The sequence below is a fragment of the Cynocephalus volans genome, chromosome 4 (assembly GCF_027409185.1).
Source record: "Cynocephalus volans isolate mCynVol1 chromosome 4, mCynVol1.pri, whole genome shotgun sequence".
Lineage (NCBI taxonomy): Eukaryota > Metazoa > Chordata > Mammalia > Dermoptera > Cynocephalidae > Cynocephalus > Cynocephalus volans.
The window spans coordinates 100,329,907-100,350,945 of NC_084463.1; the positions used below are offsets into that span (position 1 = coordinate 100,329,907).

General features: G+C 41.4%; 1 protein-coding gene across 2 annotated transcripts in view; it reads left to right on the forward strand.

The window, feature by feature from the left end:
- The first annotated feature begins 4,526 nt into the window (after nt 1-4,526).
- Nucleotides 4,527-21,039, forward strand: part of P4HA3 (prolyl 4-hydroxylase subunit alpha 3) — a 37,376-nt gene continuing 20,863 nt past the window's right edge. For both annotated transcript variants that reach the window (XM_063095441.1, XM_063095442.1), the window contains exons 1-5: nt 4,527-4,726; nt 11,216-11,358; nt 12,019-12,242; nt 16,279-16,428; nt 19,523-19,574. In XM_063095441.1, the coding sequence (XP_062951511.1) occupies nt 4,527-4,726; nt 11,216-11,358; nt 12,019-12,242; nt 16,279-16,428; nt 19,523-19,574 (769 nt within the window). The remainder of the gene's footprint in view (nt 4,727-11,215; nt 11,359-12,018; nt 12,243-16,278; nt 16,429-19,522; nt 19,575-21,039) is intronic.

Consider the following 21,039-nt stretch of genomic DNA (forward strand, 5'->3'; position numbering starts at 1 on the left):
AATGATCAATTAATAAGTATAAAGGGTCTCATATTCTTTGACACTCTTTCTATTGAGAGGTGGGGTCTAGTTACCCTCCCCTTGAATTTGGGCTCCCTGTGACCACTTTGATCAGCAGATTATGGTGGAAGTGTCACTATGGCAGCTCCAGGCCTACCCTTTAAGAGGACTGGCAGCTTCCACCTAGGTCTCTTGGTGCCCTGAGAAGTTTGACAACCTTGCTAGAGGGACCACAGGAGGGGCTTTGAGACTATATGTAGACAGCGAGAGAAGGGTGTAGCTGAGTCTGGAAAATATTCCAGAATATTTTCTTCATGCCAAAAAGAAACTCCGTACCTATTAGCAGTGAGTCCATTCCCACCAAGGTGCCAGACATGTCTCTTGGACCCTCTACAGCCAGTTGAATACCACTGAGTGACCTGAATCAAAACCACATGTAGCAGATGAATCATCTAGCTCAGATTGTCAGAATTCCTGACCCACAAAATCTTAAAATGTAGTAAAATGGTTGCTGTTTTAAGCCAATAAGTTTTGGGGTGGTTTGTTACTGAGTGATAGATAACTAGATTAGAAGTTGGTGCTGGAAAGGGGTGCTGTCATAACAAAAATTTAACATATAAGTGCTGGTCAGTTAGCTCGGTTGGTTAGAGTATGGTGCTGATAACACCAAGATTCAGGGTTTGATCTCTATACTGGCCAGCTGCGGGGGGTGGAAAAAAAAATATATATATATATATCCCACTAACATAAAGACCGTTAGTGAAATTTGGAAGGGCCTCAAGGATACTGATGAGGGCTTGAAAGACAGTAAAGAAAATATTGTTGTAGGCTGGACAAAAGGGCACCTGAGTTATGTACTAGCAGAACAGTTACTGAGACTGTTTGCCTGCAGGTAATTTGAAAATAGAAAGTGTCCTAATGATATTGTAAATCTGGCTAAAAAAGATCTCCAAGCAGAATGTTGAAAGTGCCAACTGTATTCTTTTGGTAGTGTATGATAAAGTTCAAGAAGAGAGAGATAAAGAAAGAACTGCTTAGTTTCCAAGAAGAACTTAGGGGAAATATAAAGGGCCCAGGAGAGTCTTTCCGAACATCAAAAGTTCCTCAAATAAAGAAATGATTTAGGGTAAAAAAACAAATCCAGAGCTCTGGCGCTGAGATAACATTCTCAAGGGTGTGGCTGGAAAATCCTGTTGAGATTTCTGTAAGATTTAAGGGCATACCATGTACAGCTCTAAGAATATTAAAGGCATGTCTTTTTGGCTCTCTCTGCTAGACAAGAGGGTCTCTAAGAGGCTTAACGGTGCACTCATATTTCAACGAGAAAAGAATACTTCTAAGAATCTTAGGACTATTGTCCCACAGTACCCTGACTTTTAGTCCAAGTTAGAGAAGGGCCTGTCTTGGAAGGAAATATGGATGTGGCTTTTGTCTAATGGAGTGAACGCCAATAAGATTTATAGGAAATCCTCAAAGGTGTTAAGATAATTTTATCAGTAGAAGCACTGCCCACTTGGGGTAAAAGAGACAGAGAATAGAAAACACACAGATGCCTTTGGACTGTATCAGTTTCCTGCTGTTGCTGAAACAAATTATCACAAAATAGTGGCTTAAGGCAACATAAATTTATCGTCTCAAAGTCCTGGAGTTTAGCAGTCTGAAATGGGTTTCACAGGACTAAAATCAGGATGTCAGCATGTTTCTGTTTCTTCTGGAGACTCTAGGGGAGAATCTGTTTCCTTGCCTTTTCCAGCTTCTAAAAGCTGCCCACAATCCTTGACTTGTGTTCACTTCTTCCATCTTCAAAGTCAGCAGCACAGCATCTTTCAATCTCTGTCTGACTTTGCTTCCTTTGTCACATCACATCTCTTTCTCTGAGTCTTTTAAGGACCCTTGTGATTGTATTGTGTCCACCAAGATAATCCAGAATAATCTCCCAGTGTCAAGATCCTAAACTTGGTCACATCTCTACAGTACCTTTTGCCCCATAAGGTAACATAATAACAGGTTTTGGGAATTAGGACATGGACATCTTTGTGGGGGGCATTATTCTGCCTACCACAATCCTTAATCTTCTATGAGCAGAAAGCCTTCTACAAGAAGGCTACTCAGTCGCAAACATAGGCCTATGACCATCCCAGTATTCCCACCATAAGGGGAAGTGTTATGAGGGAAAGTGTAATGGGGAGGAAGTCAGAAGGAAGAGACAATTTAACCAATTGTGGTTAAAATAGCTTTCTTTTGCAAATTTTACAAATACACATATCCATGTGAACACACTGCTAAGCTTCCCCCTTCCCTCCCATCCCAAGGGCCTTGGGAAGGGTTTGTACAAGTTAGGGACCTTGAAGCTTAAGCTTCAAAAACTTTATGGAAAATCTGCCTGTGATAGCAATTAAGAATGTGGAATCTGGATCCATACTATCTGGGTTCAGGTCCCTGTTCTACCACTTACTAACTGTGTATGTTGATTCAGTTTATGTTACAGATTGGGTTCTCCAGAAGCAGAAGCTGTGATGAAGTTTGGGGTGCAAAATGTTTATTAGGGATCACATCTGTGAAAGAGAGAGGAAGCAGGAAAGGGCAGAAGAAAAGGACAAAGAGGTCTGACGAAGCCTTGATTAAGGTGGCAGGAGCTCTGGAGCTTGTATTGCCTGTCAGAGTTGTCTCACGTTAGGCTCTTATGGCTGGGCCTGATTCCTTTACTTCACTCATTTACCAGATTCAGGCTGCCCAAAGAAAGAAATGACCTCAGGCAAGGTTGCTCTCAGCTACAGGACAAACCCTGAAGGAGCTGATTGCTGGAGACTCTTCTGACTGCGTTCCCTGCAGCTGTGCAAGAAGTCCTTCCTTGAAAGAGGATCTGGGTGGCACATCTCCATGTCTACCACAAGCAGTGGTGTGCTAGAACTGGCTCACACCAGCTCACGAGAGCAGATTGTTAGCCTCTCTACCCCACTGCACTCAGTGATTACATCTAGGTATGTTGAAATTGGCCATTGGGGGAGAATTTATACCACAGAAATTGGCATATGCCACAAATCAGGACTTTTTTTTTTCCAGGAGAGGTGGTTTACCGGGACACCTCTAAATATGGTCCACAAGTGATTAACACTGGGTAAGTTATTTATCCTCACTGCACCTCAATCTTCTCATTTGTAAAATGGGGCTAATAATATTAACCTATAGTGTCAGTATGAGAATTAAATGAGTTAATACATGTAAAATGCTTGGGACAGTGCCTGCCACTCAGGAAGCTCTCAGTAAGTATTGACTATTATTATTTTCACCATTGCTGTTGTTATTACTGTTATCGCCATCTTAAAATCTTCCATTGTATTTTCATAGAGAACAGGTGGCTAGATTTCTTAGTATTATACGCAACCCATCCAATCTCATAGTCCCAGCCACAAGGAACTTTTCATCATTTCTGAAACCCAAATATTTTCCACCTCCAAAGCTCAGTACACATAGATACCTTCTGCCAGAAAAGCACAACCCTCCCTTGCCTATCATCTTCCAGACAATTCCTTTTCATCCTTTTGGACGAGCACACATCACCTCCTCTGCAAACCCTCTCCATCACCTATGCATGGGGTGTGGGCTTTCTCCTCAGTGTTGACATTGCACATTGCACACAACCCAGTGTTATCCTGATAGCACTTTACTATGCTTATTTCTTTACATATCTGTCCCCCCTTGTGAGTCCAGGGTTGAATCTATTTCTCTGTGTCCTCAGCACAGTAATATACGTGCTAATAAGTATTTGTTGAATGAATGAATGAACATTGCCTGGGAAATGAATAAGAGGGGGGAAAAGAGTAAGTAGCTTATTAGGATATAATAACAATATTTTTGTTTGCTTAAGTGACTTACAGGTATATTGCATGGAGCAACATACACAATGACCTAGGACTACAGAGTTTCAGGTCCTAATAAGTTCCAGATTTGTCATGCACTGATTCTAAAGCCCTTCACCCGCCTCAGCTCCCCTCAAAATCCTATTCGTCCTCCAGGACGCTCAGATGTCACGTCCTTTGCGAAGCATTTTCCTCCCCTCTGCTCTCTCTCAGCTCTTCACCTGCGCCGCTGTTCCCAGACCGCCTAATTTACTCTCCCGGATTTCCCCATCAGAATCTAGTGGTGTTTGTGTATTTCCACTCCACGATCCAGGGGCGTGAATTTGGGGGATGGCATTGTAGTTTTAGGTTAGTGAATTCATCACTCACCCCACCCCTGCCTCAATTTACCTGAGTGTGACGGGCTCAGCGGAAACACCCTCCCAGGGCTGTGATTTAGTGGAGGGCAGGCGGACACTGAGGGCACAGGCGGCCACCACGCATCTGAGAAGCTGCGGACCAGTAGGGCAGGAGATGGAGAGCGAGGCGAGGAGTCAGCCAGGAAGGGGCGGGGGGGCGGGGCGCGATGCCGAGGGGCGGGGCGAGGTCGGGGCGGGGCGATGCCGAGGGGCGGGGCAGGCGCCCGGCCGGCGGGCCTGGCAGAGCGGATTCGCTCAAGCACTGGCGATGGGCCCCGCGTCGCGGCTGGCGGCGCTGCTGGTGGTGCTGGCGCTCGGAGCAGAGGCCCCGTCGGGGGCCGCGGTGCGGGGGGACACGTTCTCGGCGATGACCAGCGTGTCGCGCGCCCTGGCGCCCGAGCGCCGGCTGCTGGGACTGCTGCGACGCTACCTGCGCGGGGAGGAGGCGCGGCTGCGGGACCTGACCAGGTGAGTGCATGGTGGGTGGAAGCGAGAGAGAGGCCTGAGTGGGATACACTGTGCTACAGGGTGGGGGCTGACTCTGAGGCCGAGTGTGATCCAGGGTCATTGTCACCCTGCGTGGGACCTCAGACCCAGCGTCACACCATGGGACTGAGACACGGGTGGTGTGGGGAGTAACTCTGATCTCTAGACCCATTGTCACCCTGTGTGGCATCCTGAGACACGGGGTGTTGGGGACCGCTGTGTCTCACTGTGTGGGATCTCAGATTCCCTCGCACTGACACAGTGGCACCCCAGATCCAGCATCACACAGTAAAGTTGATACACTGTAGAAAAGTGTGGTGGGTGACTCTAGGGCCAGTAAGACTTCACAACGTGCTATGTCAAGCTGTGTGGGCCCTCAGGCTGTGTGTCACATTGACACAGACACAGTGGAATGGTGCAATGACACAGAGACACGGAGAGACTGAGATGGAAAGAATACACTGACACTGTAGTTAAACGCAGTAGCTAATGCCCCTTTGAGCGGGCATTGAAAAACACCAGTGACCCAGCGGAGTCAGGTGATATTCTGTGACCATGTAGATTTACATGTCATTGGGACTGGAGGGCACAACCCTGGATATCCTACTCTGCATGTGAAAAATGCTGAGTAATTAATTGTACAGGTCACTATTTGAATGCTTCACGTTCATTAATTCATTCAACACATATGTTTGAGTGCCTACTGTAAGCCAGGCAGAGTTCCAGGCACTGGGGATAAAATGGTGAACAAGACCTAACCCTGCCCTTAAAGAGTTTGGGTCTGTAACATCATGGTTGTTAATCAAAGGTTTTCGTTGCCTCCTTTGTTTTCAGCTCTTCCTTCTCTTCACACGTGAAAAAGCCCTCTAAATACTAAATAAATAACTGAGATGTTTTATGGGTGTGAAAATATTTGACACACTGAAAAGCCATACTTCATGCTAGAAGACACTGAGTGTAGCTCACACAAGCAGATGCTTAGCCAGTCTTGTTTTGTCATACAATCAACAAACTCTAGTGCTTGATATGTGAGGCTTGGGACACCGGGGCACCGTAATCATATATTGACTCTGTGTCAAACTACGAGAGATGAATACCATGTATATGAATATGTGCTGTGCCTTCTCTGCTTGTGACATTGAGAAGCCCAGAACACTGAAAAAGTGTTGTGACCACATCACTATTTGAATATATTAGTACTGTACTTAAATCATGTGACCCTCTCATTGGGATGAGACAGCACAATGCACTGCTTATAAAACTGCGAGTTAGTGTATGTGATAGTAATACCAATTCTGGGGTGACATGGGAAGATTTGTGGGACAATATGACTGTGTGAGAGAGTCCATGTGGAAGAGAATCAGCTTGCATGTGGAAGTGTGTGTGAAACATCTGGTTACTCAGTAGTGACTGAACGATGTGATTTGGTGCAGGTCCTTAAGTATGTAGCTTGCATATAAGCAGTTATATGCATGACTAAATTTACTCTTAGTTTGAAATAGTATATATATATATATATATATAATGTATATATGTATTAATTTTATCAGCACCGCACTCTCCCGAGTGAGCCACGGGCCGGCCCTATATGTATTAATTTTAACAATAGATGATGATTTCAATAATTCTTGTCACTCTTTGGAGTAGCATATTTGTCTAGTGTTCTATGGGTCCTTGTTGACAGAGCAAAATGTTTTAATTTTTTCTTAGTCTACATTCACTGGAGTCCAAGTTCGTTGGTGGAGATAGAACAGACTTTTTTCTCTTTGATTTCAGAACCCAACATGCTCCCTGCTACCCATGTGCTTGTACTCATACCAGTCAGTAATCCCTTTCTTCGGGTGGCTCAGATGGAGACAGGAGGGAGGTCAGAATCCTGGTGCCAGCCCTCTCAGGAAACGGGCTCAGAAGAGAGCACTTGAAGCACTGGCCAAAGCAGTTGGCCAGGGCCCCCCACATGGTTAGGGAGAAACTGGTCTCCTTCACCGTGCTATCACATTGTCATTGTCCCAGCTTTGTCACAGTGGGAAGTCTTGTACAAACCTCATTTAATTCTGTCACACACATTGCTTTGAAATAAGTTTATATTATACTCTTAACAAATGAGGAATCATTTAAAATATGAGGAAACTAAAGTCTAGTAGCTTATCCAAGATTATAAATATAGTAGATAGCAAATACAGGACTAGGACACAGTTCTTCTGATTATTTATCCAACTTTCTTTTCATCATGCTATGATGTTCCTACTTGCTTTATCTGATATACCAGGACACAGACCAAGCCCTGTAACTACATGAGGTTTTATTCGTGGCCAGCGTATGTGGTGGTTAAGAGTCTGGATTCAGGAGGTTAACAGACCTCTGTTTGAATCCCTGGCTCTGACCTTGGGAAAGTTCCTTTACCTCGTTAAGTTTTAGTTTCCTAATTTGTGAAATAATGATAAAAATAGTACCTACTCCCGTAGGGTTGTTAGAAGGATTAAGTACCATGTAAAAGTATTTATCATTGTGCTTGGCATGTAATAATTGCTTAACAAATGTTAACTCTTTATGATTTTTGTTTATTTTAGGACTGGCTAGTGAAACTAGTCCCCACTTTTGGCTCTAAGCATTAACTAGGGTTGTGAGAGCCCAGATAAAAAAAATAATCAGAAAAATTCTGGATTTTTTTTTTCTCAGATGACTTATGAACATTTCATTTTGTTAAGTTTAGTTTGATATTTTGGAGACTGTCAGTGCTCTAAAACCCTATGAAATGTTTGCTTTTTAAAACAAGAATTTTGGCAATTCCTGTTCATTTTCCTATATTCCCAATCTGGTAATTTTATATAATTTGAGATGTTATTTCTAAGGCCCTCAGTTGATATTCTTCTTTGAATTTCTAAATTAGGAAATGAAATATTTTTTGATGTTGGAACTACTTCTTACCCCAAGTTAATTAATAAAACCTATACTAATTATGTATGTAGTTAATCCCTAGCTTTTTTGTTGTTGCGGTTTTAAAAAACACCAAGAGTGAAAGAGTAATTATCAGCAGCAGTTATTTCTGTGCTAAGAATTAAGCATGCAGAATGTCTCAGAACTGAAACAAAGTCATTTTTGAATTCTGAAGGAGAAACATATTGAATTGAAATAGCCCATGTATTATGCTGTTGGATAACCTGCCCAGGCTATGTTTAATGCAGGGATTGGGTTGCAAATTTCATGTGCAGATTCTTGAAGGAAAGGATCTGATTTTCCACTCTCGGCAGCATTTGTTAAACCAAAAAGCCATTTAGGAAACCCTGAGGTTTGAATTCAACGTCCAGTAAGTCAGTCTCTGGAAACCAGCTATTTGCTCAGAGGCTTGGCATAGGGCCAACTTTTGGATTCCAAACCAGCTTCAGATATCAGTTGGTAGATTTTTTTCTTTTTTCTTTGTGCAACAGCAAAATGGCATATCTGAACACTGGACTGAAACGATGTGCTGCAGTAGAGATCAAACCCCTGACCTAAATAAGTGAATTCCAGAATGCAATGTGGGGTACGAAGAGAACAAGGAAATAGTGCTTTTGATTTGATGGATGACTTGGGGCAAATTTTTACCTCTCTGCTTTATCTCTTTCCCTGTGTGCCTCAGTTTCCTCGGATGCCTGTTAAATATTAGTCCTCAAGCTAATGAGGAATCTATTTATTCAGTTATGGAAAAAATAGTGGGAAAAAATAATAGAATGTGTATACTGAAAGGATCCATAGAGACCTTCTAGACTGGACCAGTGCTTTCATTTGACAGAGGAGGAAACTGAGAGATAGTTGGAGGCTGGGTCAGAATAAGTCTCAGGTCTCCTTCCAGCTCCTCTCTATCCAACTGCTTATAAAATTACCCACACCTCAGCCTCAATTGTTCCTAGACACCTACTCTTTAAGGTGGACTCAAGCCCAAGTCTCTGCTTGTCAGTTTTTTCATCTAAGTAGTTCCATATGGAGCCAAAGCAGGAAATAATGGGTAGTAAAAAGATCCTACACCCTAGAGGCTGCTTTAGTTTCAAAACCCTAGAGTAGCAGCTCATAAACTGCCCTGTCTTTGGGATCAGAGACATCATGGGACTTGACAGGCTTCCCATTTCCTCCTTGGAGCACCCAGTCCCAGATTCTTTTTCTTAGTTTATGTTGAATCAAACGTTCGGCTCCCTGGAAGCCACAAGATAAACTGTCTTCTGTTTCAGCTGCGTTTCACAGTTGAGGACCCCACTCATTAGAAATCCTCAGATCAGATTCTGCCTCAAGGGGTTGAAATCCCCCACTTTGCCCCTCCCTCTATCCTTTTATCCCTTTCTTTAAAAAAAAAAAAAAAAAAACTTTTATTGAAACGTATTGATTGTACATATTTGTGGTGATACAGAGTTATATTTCAATACCTGTATACAATGTGTGGTGATCTATTCAGGGCAATTAGATATGCATCGTTGTGAAACAATCATTTCTTTGTGATGTGAACATTTGATCTCTCTTCTAGTTGTTTGATAACATGCAGTAAATCACTGTTAATTATAAATTCTCGGGTCTACTGTCCACCAATAGGACTTATTTTTCCTATCCCGCTATTACTCCTTTCCACTTGAGGATGTCCCCACTCTTGCCAAAGGACTCATAATCTCATGTGCTCAAGCACACGTTCCTATTTTCTTTCCATTTGGCACACACTCTTTTTTCTTCTACTTCCATTGTTGTTATTATGTTGTTTTTGAAATTAATAATTTTAAAACAAGGGGAAAACCTTTTAGAGGGCAGGACTAGTACTCTTAACTTGTTCTATTGCAGATAATCAATTTCGGTAATATAAATCCCATCAGTGTGCTAGAAATGGAATAATCATAGTACACCAGGAAAGGAAACAGCATTTTTGCCCATGTGAACACTCCTGCAGGACATCTGAGAAGCAGAGAAATTAACTAGAAAGATGATCACTTCAGGCTGCACCATTTCTGCCTTTTCCTGCAAAAGCCACCATGTTGGAAAAGTTGGAGGTGTGCTAGACAACCCCACCTCTTTATTCTCCACTACAATCATCATCATTTTCTGTATTGTCTACTTACTAAATATCTCCCCTGAATCCATCCCATTCGCTGCCCCGGCTGTTACTGTTATGGTTCAGATTCTCCTTTTCTCTTGCTTAGTTTTGAAATGGCCCCTACTGGTCTTTCTGCCTCCAGTCACTTCCACTTCTGAATCCTCCTCCATACTCTCTCACCGATTTATGTATGTGAACAAATCATAGCAGTCCTACTCTCACTTAAAACATTCCCTGCCCTGCTGTCGTCGCATTAACCACCGCTTCTCGCTTCTCGGTACTCCCCACTAAGCCTTGTTCTTATATCTGGTGTTGCATCTGTAATGTAATTACTTGCATCTATCTTACCCAGTTGTCCCAGCTCCTAGAAGAGTGTATTTCTTTCATTCTTTCCTAGAAATGCATATTGAAATTTAGGTACTGAGTAATGAGAAAAAGTTATTTTCTTGTCCGTGAAATCCTTGAGCTTTGGACCCGTCTTGCCTTTGTATCCTCAGAATCCAGCATGGTCTGACATCCAGGAAGTAGCCAGTATATATTGTCTTGCTGAATGAACAAATATATGTCAGACCTCTGTGTCTTTGCACACATTGGCCCTTGTTGGCTGGAAAAACTCTCTTCTTCCCTTCTTTGTTCTAGATCCATGGGAATCAGTATGGCAAAATCAGCTGAGAACCCAGGCTTCAGAGTCAGGTGGACTTGGGTTCAATCCTGGCTTTGCCATTTGCTAACAGTGTGATCTTATTTCTGTTTTCTCTCCTGTAAAATGGGCAAAATAAAATCTACACTAAGAATTGCTGGGGGGATTAAATGAGACTATATTTAAAGCACTCAGCAGGATACCTAATGCATGGTAAGGACTCAGTAAATAGTAGCTGTCAGTATCTTAACTTATCCTTGAAGACTTAAATCAAGTGCCACTTTGGGGGGGAAAGTCTTCCCTTACCCTTCTAACTCCCATCTGGGTTAGGTGCTCTGACCACAAACTGCCATAGCATTTTACACTCACTTCTCTCATAGCATGTATCACAATTATCATAATTAATTCACAATGTTTTTGAGTTCCTACCATATACTCAATATCGTGTATAGAGTGGTCACAGAAGAAAAAGTCTTGTTTGTGAACTCTGAGAGCTAGACCCTGTCTTTGCTTTGTATCTCTAGCATCTAGCATGGTACCTGTCGTATAGTAATTTGTATAGACTGATTCATTCAGTGAACAAATGAGTGGGCCTACCTTTGTCATATTTGTAGTTTTTGTGTTCTTTGTGCTTGCACGGCTTTTTGGTTAGACCATTACATGAGTCTCAAGATGTTCAGCATTTCAGTTTTAGCTACTCTTAATATATACACACCATGCCAACCTTCCTAGTGGTAGTGGTTGTATCAGGAGGTGAGATCATTCTACTCCTCTCTTTCAGATTCTATGACAAGGTACTTTCTTTACATGAGGATTCAGCAACCCCTGTGGCTAACCCTCTGCTTGCATTTACTCTTATCAAACGCCTGCAGTCTGACTGGAGGAATGTGGTGCATAGTCTGGAGGCCAGTGAGAACATCCAAGGTAATGAGGAGGAGGGCTGGAGGCTAGGAGAGAAGATTCTATTTCCTGACTTAGTGGTAAGGAGAGAGATTCTGATGGGATGGGATTAAGCATAACGGAATAGGTATTACTTGATCTCCTTAGCTCTCCTGAGTACAAAGAAGTAGGTCCCCTTGCTAATGTGCTTATATGACTGTATGTTAGAAAGTGTTTCATATCCATTATCTCACCGATCTCCATTACCACCCTGTGAAGAAGTGCAGGATGTATCATCCCATTTATATATGTGCAGAAAGTGGTGGTCTTCTAATAGTTTCTATTTTGTTAAATTGTCACTACAGTGTGATTGTATGTCGCAAGACCACTTTCCTAATTTATTCTCCTTTGAACTTAAGAGTTACGAGGAAGAAGAGTTGTCCCCACAAAGGGCAAAATTCCTGGAGACAATGCATGAAGGTGTGTGCTGTATTTTTTACTGCACATTCATTCATTCAGAATGTTCCTTATTCAGAAAATTGTATTAAGCACCCACTCTGCCAGGAACTGTGCTTGCCACTGAGAACGCAAAGATAAATAAAACATTATCTCATGAAATATTTGAACAGGTGGTCATGCCTTGTATGTATTAATGCTCAACATCTGCTTTTTGAGTGGCGAATTGATGTTTTTATGCTTTTATAGCTCTGAAAGATGGTTATGAGAAGGTGGAGCAAGACCTTCCGGCCTTTGAGGACCTTGAGGGAGCTGCAAGGGCCCTGATGCGGCTGCAGGACGTGTACATGCTCAATGTGAAGGGCCTGGCCCGAGGGGTCTTTCAGAGAGTCACTGGCTCTGCCGTGACTGATCTGTACAGTCCCAGAAGGCTCTTCTCCCTCACAGGAGACGACTGCTTCCAAGTTGGCAAGGTAATGACAGTCAGGGAGAAGGCTGACTCCTGGGCTCTGGTTACTTGTGGGTGAAATGACTATGTTCCGATTTCTAATACTTACAGTAACCTTGGAAATTTGATATTATTTCCCTTTTCAGGGGAAGAAACCAAGGTTCAGAGATGTGAAATAACATGCCTAAAGTTATACAATTTTAGTAGCAGAACTAAATTTTGAGGCCAGTCTTTTAACTCCGAATCCACACTCCGTGATAGCTAAGGTGATCATACACTTAGGACACTCTTGAGAGTGAAAGGAGTGTTATTAATTATGTCAGGACAACAGACATAAACTGGACAAAATGGTGCTTTGGTCACCCTAACTCTAGCATTATGCCAGTAGATGAACCGCTGGTGGGAAGGGAAAGCAGGGGGAAGGCTGGAGAAAGGGATAAGAGATGGTGGCATGAAGGTAAGATCATGGAAACAGCCTCCTGAGACTTTCTGGAATCCCTTGCAACATTTCCTAAGCATTTAGAATGCTAAATTAAAGTACTGTCAAAAAACTGAGGACATTGCATCACTTTAACATTACTTGAGGAGGCCGGCCCGTGGCTCACTCGGTAGAGTGTGGTGCTGATAACACCAAGGCCACGGTTTCGGATCCTATATAGGGATGGCTGGTTTGCTCACTGGCTGAGCGTGGTGCTGACAACACCAAGCCAAGGGTTGAGATCCCCTTACCGGTTATCTTTTTTAAAAAAAAAAAAAAATTACTTGAGGAAATATTCTTCAGGAACCCCTATATGAGGTATTTAACTCACCTTTGATCATAAGTTATAATCACACTTGAGATCATTTTGTGATATATGCTTTGCCAGCCTTTGCCTTAAGAAGCAATGAAGTAAATATTTTTTAATATTTTGGAAGATGTGTATTGCAGGAAAGTGATTTTTCCTGTCTCCTACAGTGTTCATTAGCAGAGCTGAGTGGGCCTCGTCTGTCCTGATTCCAAGTTTCAGGAATCAGTCTTACAAACTAATGCAGAGAGGTAGCCCTGAGTCACTCTACGTGCTGTTTTCCCTTTTCTGAGATCCTGAGCAGGATCAGAGCTCAGTCATCTTGTTCATGGCCAATTTAAACTTAAGCCAGTTAAAATAGCTTGATGTATGGTGCCAATATATGCTTCATTAGTGAGGCTGTCCTGAAACTAAAACCATATGTTGTAGATTTAGTAAGTCACTTCCCGAAAGTCTCACTGGCAATCTTTTTTTTTTTTTTTTTTTTTTTAAAGATGACCGGTAAGGGGATCTCAACCCTTGGCTTGGTGTTGTCAGCACCACGCTCAGCCAGTGAGCAAACCGGCCATCCCTATATAGGATCCGAACCCGTGGCCTTGGTGTTATCAGCACCGCACTCTACCGAGTGAGCCACAGGCTGGCCTGGCACTCTTTATTTCTGTATTTATTTACTTATTTTGAAAGATAAAACATTTCAAATATAAGAAGAGTACCTAAAATAATATAATAAGCAATTACATATGTAACTGAAATGAAATATATGTTCAAATTTTGCTATATTGGTTTCCTATTTTTTTTTTTAAAAAAGATGTTACATAAAGCTAAAGCTCCGCTCTTTTTCTTTCTCACCACCCGCCACCCTTCCTGCTCTACTCTACCCTTGCCCAGGTAACCATTGTCCTGAACCCTACAGTATGTATACTCTTTCTGAGTCCAGATTCTTTCACTCAGCACATTGTATCTGTGGAAGTCATCCACGTTGTTGCATTTATTAGTAGTTCATTCCTTATCGCTGAGCAGTATTCCATTATATGAATACGCCACGAATTCTTCATCCGATCTCCTGTTGATGGAACTTGGATTGTTTCCAGTTTGGGCTACTGTGAATAAAGCTGCTTTTAACATTCTTATGTATGTCCTTCTGTAGACATTTGTTTTTGTTTCTCTTGAATAAATACCTGGGAGTGGTATTGCTGGGTCAAAGAATAAGCTTCAATAATTATTAACAGATGGCCAGATGTGTTTCATCTGTACTTCCCAGTCCCTTCCTTCGTGGATTGTTGTTTGCTAATAGGCCTTTCTATTTTCTGGAACCCTTTTAGTTACCTAATTCCATCACTGTACTATTGTGTCTGTTGACATTTGCTCATGTTTGATTATTTCCTGATATAATTTGTCATGTTTGATTGGGAGCTTATTTTCAGCGGGACATTTTTTCCCCTAAGAGAGTTATGGGAATATCCCTGCAGAGAGGATTTGGGTTTTCTTCTTCCAGGAACTCTGGTGCTATCACTGGCCTTAGATCCATTTTTATACTGATTTATTGGCCTGGGGAGTTCTTTGACCATATGAATATTGCATATTCAAACCCTAAACTCAGGTGAGGGATAGGCTCAAAATGGAGAATATTCTAAGGAGACATTTTATTTCCCTACATAGAGGCCAGACAGAAACAAACCAACTTCATCTCCTTAAGCCAGTGAGTAAATTTTTTTCTGGTCTTTTCCCTTAGTACACTTTTTCCTTACGGTGTAGTTTTTCATGGAATCCAGTTTTATGAGGGTGTCTTGTTTCAATTCCTAGGTTTTTAGAGGTCTAAGGACTACTCATCTGCTGTCTTCATGTGGACGGTACAACTAACCCCAAGGTTACTAACACTAACATCCACGCCCCTCCTAGGCAGCTTCAGCATCTGCTCATAAGCTTATTGCCTGGGTTTTTAACTCCTTTCTTGTTTCTGGTACCTGGTATTTTCCTTTTTTTTTTTTTTTTTTGAAAATATATCATAAAATGCCTTTATTTTATTCAAAATTTCTAAGTATTTGTGTTTGGAAGAATTTCAGTTATCTCAGTCTACCATACTAATGGGGCTTGAAGTTCCTCATGGAAATCTTAATTAAATTGTTAATTTGGCAGAAAAATTCAGTCATTTTTGATTGTTATTCTTCATCTCAACCTTTTTACAAACAGGAAACTTGAGGACCAGAAAGATAAAACAGCAGGTTATGGCAGACCAGGGATAGGAATTGATTTATTATGTAGGTTACAGAGTTGCATTATCTCTAGGTTTTTCCCTGTCTGGAAGTTATACTTGAATTAGATCACTTTATAAGAGTTCTTCTAATTCTGTGACTTTATGATTCCATGTTGTTTCCAATATTGACTTCCAGGAAATTCCACCTGCAGCTCTGGTTTTCTAGTTAACTATGAGCTATTAGGAGACAGAGGCTATGTCTGGTACATGTGGCCGTATTGCTCAGCATTCCAACATTTAATGAAGAACAGATCCACTGAGCTCCCATCGCATTCCCATGCCTACCTTCATTCCGGTCTCTACTGCACTGTGTTGCAATTGTTGGTTTGCTCATGTGCCCCTCACTTGATTTAAACTCTTTAAGGGCAGGCCACCAGGTTCACAGTAAATATTCAGTAACTATTGAATAAATAAATGGATGACTTTAATCCATTCCTCACATTGCTACCAGCACTATCTTCCTAAAAACATGATATTCAGGACTGTCATTAGCTTAGCCCTTCTGCCTTTTTAAGTTCATTTGCAGTTTCTTTTCACTTAGGCTACAGCCACAGTGGACTACTTGACTACATTCTTACTTTTGACTTGTTTCTGCCACTCTCTTAACATGCTTTTCCTCCCAATCTCTGCTCATTGACAGTCTTTTCTTTCTGTGAGGAAGGCCCATCTCCGAAGCCTGTTCTTCGATGCCTGCTGAGATTCCCATCTCCTCCCTTCTCTGTGCCTCACAGCACAGATGCATTTTCCTTCAGCACTCAGGCCATTCTGCCCCGTATTGCAGTAGTGTGAGTTCATCTCTCTCTTCTCCTCCGGATTATAAGTTCCTCAAATCTCTTGTGTCTCCTGTCTGCCTAGTGCAATAACTTGTATATGATAGATGTTTAATCAATTGAACTAAAATGAAATTTGAGATTAAAATTTGCCTTCTTGGGTTTCAAAGGCCCTCTTACTCTTACAATCATCATTTCCTTTCCTCCACCTGTGGACTAAGGCTTTAGTGATGGTATTTGTGTTCCCTGCAGGTGGCCTATGACATGGGGGATTACTACCATGCCATTCCATGGCTGGAGGAGGCTGTCAGTCTCTTCCGAGGATCATATGGAGAGTGGAAGACAGAGGATGAGGCAAGTCTAGAAGATGCCTTGGATCACTTGGCCTTTGCCTATTTCCAGGTAGGGGAATAAGTAAGGCTCATTGCTCTTATCACAATAAATGTAATGCTTTATATCTGCTTTACAATTTTCTAAGAATTGTCATGTCTCTTAATTTCACCTTCTTAAAATGACCAAATGCAACTTAAGCAGGGCAGTTATTTTATTATTTCTGTATCTCACGTGTGATTAAATTGTCTCTTCAAAAGATTTCTAACTTGTCACAAAGCTCATAGAGCTGGGATTAGAACCCAGGTCTGTGTGACTCTTAGTTCAGTGTTCTAACCAATGCACTGGCTACTTTTCAGTCATTGTTTCCCATGTAGGAGGCAGTCGCTCAGCTGTAGCAGCAGTGGCTGCATTTACAAATATTCGATGGGTGCATGGCGAATGTAGGTCACTCTTTTGCACTCTCAGCAACTCATAACTCTTCACAGATACTATGCTATAACATTACCAGGGGGGAAGAAGTTTGATTGTTTTCCTCTCCCATCTGCAGTTGAGTCCAACTGCTTTCCAACTGTAACATGACTAGTGTCTGGCTACAGAGCCAGAGTCACCGTGGCAGAGGGCTAGCCTCAGTGCCTCCTCCGGGTGTTACCTACTACCTGTTGTGCCTCACCTACAAGTTAATTTCCCTAAATAGAGCAACTGCCATCATTTGGTATAGCTAACCCCGTTCCCCCACCAGAGTGGTGCAGTCTTCAAGAATAGGCTTGGAAAAATTGCCATGGAGCCTCTTCCCTGGAGCTTCCAAAGCTAATAAACCATTCATGCTCTCTACATTCCTTTCTGTTTCCCCCTTCTCCTGAGAAAAGGGAGGAGGACGTGGGTGGTCCAAACCCATGTGCTGCTGCCAAAACAGACTTATTCTCAGTGTAGCAAACAGTCCTGTTCCTGTCATGGAAGTTCCTGGTAAGTGGATTTTGTTGTAAAACTTTCTACGTGCTCTTCCTAACTCTCCTGCTCCATTGCTATGTATTAAACCTAAAATAGAACAACTGTGATGTAACCAAGGGTGAGAAGTGATGAATTTTAATAGAGGAACAAAATGGAGTGTCGACGTGGAGAGACTCAGAGAAGATAAACTCAAGCTGCTCGCTCTGAAAGATGGGTTTTAAAGACAGTGCCTAATTCTTAGTCTTGTTTCCCCCTAACTCTGATGACTTAGATTTTTCTTCTGCTCACTGGTAGACACTCCCTTTCCACATCGTGCTTTGTCGGGTGAAATTCTGTTCATCTTACAAGACACAGCTCGAATGTCACCTACTTTGTGAAGTCTTCTTTAATTCCCCTCACTCCCCAGACTTTCCTCCTTTGTGCTTTTATAGCACTTTCTTCTTTTTTATGCCAAAGTAATAGAACACATAAGGCTTTGTCTTACTAATGATTTATGTTACTCCTTCCCCCCACTAAATTAGAGGTAAAAGTCCCTATGTAGACCTTGCCTTATCATATAAAATTTAACATATATTTTTTTCATTATATATTTTAGTAAAAAAAAAAATGTCTAGTAACTGCCAGTAATGAGGGCCAGTAGAGTGTAGTGGTTAAACCATAGGCTCTGGAGTCACACAGACCAGGGTTCAAATTCTGTGAAAACTTGGACAATTTACTTAACCTGCCTGGGCCTCAATTTTCTTATCTGTAAAAGGGAAATAAAAATGATGCTCACCTCAAAGTGTTGCTGTGAGGAGTGAATGAGCTAACACGACGATGCTTCAAAAAGTTCATGGAAAAATAAAATTAAAAGATCAATGTTTCCATGAACTTTTTGAAGTACTCTCATATATGCAAAGTCCTTATCACGATGCATGACATACGCCATGCACTCAGTAACTGTAAGCATTATTATTATATTATATACTATGTGTTATCCTTTTTCATTTAATGTTATTTAGTGTGCACATTTCCAAAGAAATTGAACTGGAATGCCAAAAGAAACTAACTTTGTTCTTCATAAAGTATCATTTTATTTCATTACAAGGCTCTTGAGTTTTAAAAATATGTATAATTGTATTTCAGTTCTCTTCATCTCACAGTTTGAAAATCTATAACCTTCAGTTAATATCTGACATTACAAGATATCCATAGATTACCTAACTATTTCTCTGTTAAATATAGGATAGAATAATTCATGATATTAAAAAATTAGAAACAATATGTCTAAGACTAGTAGAATGGTTAGGTCCTCTGTGATGTAGCTTCTGGATGGAATAAAATGCAGCCATTTAAAAATGCTGTCTATGAAGACTATGCAATATAAAAATACTCCTGATGACATAAAGTGAAAAAATCAGGATGTAAAAATGTGTGAAAAATATAACTACACCAAAACCATCCAACGTGCTAGCAGTACCTGGATTTTAGTGGGGTAATTTTTTTTCCATTTTTTTGTGTGTTTTATAATGTGCTAATTATTGCTTTTATCATTAAAAATGAATTTTTAATATTCTGAAATAAAATGATTGGGAGGAAATGCATTTCTATCAGTTAGTCATTGTTCAGCACGAAGAGGGTTGCAGCCCACCTGTACAGGATTTTGTTCCCGGATTTGTCTGGAAAACCCGTTTCCTTTTGACCACATTGAGCCTACAGTTGAATGGCTGCAGGGAGAGCACATTCCTATGCACTGGGGGTGGGGGGGGGTTCCCCAGTTCTTCCTTTGCCCCCCTCGTACTAACTTTGTAGACTCTAGGAAGAACTGAACCTGGAGAACAAATTAGATTTTTACTAGGGTTTTATAGTTCCATATTAAGTTTAATAATAAAATACAACCAAATAACAATACCCTGCAATTACGTGGTTTTGCACACTTGAAGATTTGAGGGCACTTTAAGAAAGTTTGTCTTCATTGATTTTACTACCTTCCCTGGTAAGCAGAGTAATGAGTCATTTGTAAATGAGGAGACTGATGAGACCTGGTCTGCAGCAGGACCACAAATCCGCTGCATTTCTCCGCTTCTGCTCCTTTCACAGAGACTTATAATCTATTTGTGGTAAGAATATTTTATCGTTTTTTTAAAAAATCCATTAAATGATTTGGTCACAGGAGATATTCTCAGTGCAGTTAACACTTTCTTTCCTTTTCTTTCCTTTTTTTTTTTTTTAATAGGCAGGAAATGTTTCGTGTGCTCTTAGCCTCTCCCGAGAGTTTCTTCTCTACAGTACGTAATGATAAAAGATACACCAGCCACAGGTCTGACTTTCAGGAAATCCCTTCTGTTCCTGGCCTTTAATTCCTGCAAGTGAAATATAGCTATCTATTTTTATTATTCTAATTTCATAATTCAGGTACATTTCAAATTTTGGATGACATATTACTTATATGCAGATCAATGCATCGGGGGGGGGGGATTTTTAAGTTGGTTGGAAAATGCTGAATTTTTAAGTTGTTGGAAAAGATATCAAGCTGTCCCTTCCCTCTTCCACCCCAGCCAGTTATGTATTAGTGTTGCTTCAATGGGAACAAATTCAGGATTGGGAGCTGGTTTCTTCAGAGGCATTTTAAAGACCCAGGTTTTGGAAGTAGACCTGGAATAAATGAAATCAATGTGCACTGCGTGTGCAGGAAGGAGAATGACTCAGAGGATTATTCACTTCAGCTGCTTACAGAGTTCATCCCTTTAAACCAGAGCTCACTTTGCTATGCAGGTATCCTGCCCAGGTGGCCACAGAGTTCAGCTTCTGTCCCTTTGAGGGAGTGCTTTGCTGACAACACAATGAGTTAAACAGGAGGGAGATACTGTCTGGCTCAGCTCTCTGCTTGGATATTTTTGCCTGCAGTTTTATATATATATTATATATTTGCTTAAAATTTTGGTGGTAGATGGCTTCCTAGGTTTTCCTTTAATATGGTATTAGGTACTAAAATAAGATACGACCATCATTATTAGTTTTAATATTTATAAAGTATTTCATACGGGACGTTACAATTGTATATATTCATAACTTTTTAATGAACCCATTTAGTAGTGTTACTCTGATCTGATAATTTAGCAGACAGTAGGATAAGGTGGTAGCTGCATGGTCCAGAAACACATGGGTAATTTTAGTGGTACGAATGAAACCATAACCCAACCTTCCTTTATTTCTTTGTGCTTGATCTATTGAAATCAGTGCCTTTCCCAGAGACCTCAAACTGTGTACTGTTCTAGGTGGATAAGCAGGACAGGGCAAATCGAGATCCCCAGTTTCATTTCTAGCTTTGCAATATTTTCATTGGTGTTTGGGCTCGTCATTTCCATACTCTAAAACTGCATTTCTCCTCTTGTTAAATAAAGAATCGTAATTTCTGCCCCCTCCTTTCCTCCTCTGCCAAGGTGGTGGTGGTGGTGGTGGTGGTAGGAAGCATATTGGGCTCCTCAGAGAAAGATGCTTTGGGAGCATTAGAACAATTCAGCACCTCCTTCTGAGATGCACTGAGAGAGGCCAGCAGGCCCTGGGTGGCTGCCAACCCCTGGCGCACCGTCCAGCCAAAGTGGGCACAAACAGGTGGGCACAAACAAGACAGGATTTACTGGGTTTCTCAAGGGCTCTGTGGGAATCCAGGATAGAACCAGCATCTAGAACCCCTTTTCCCATACTGCTCTGCTCGGCCAGTTGGGAATTTTGAAGGGTCTAGTGGAGCCA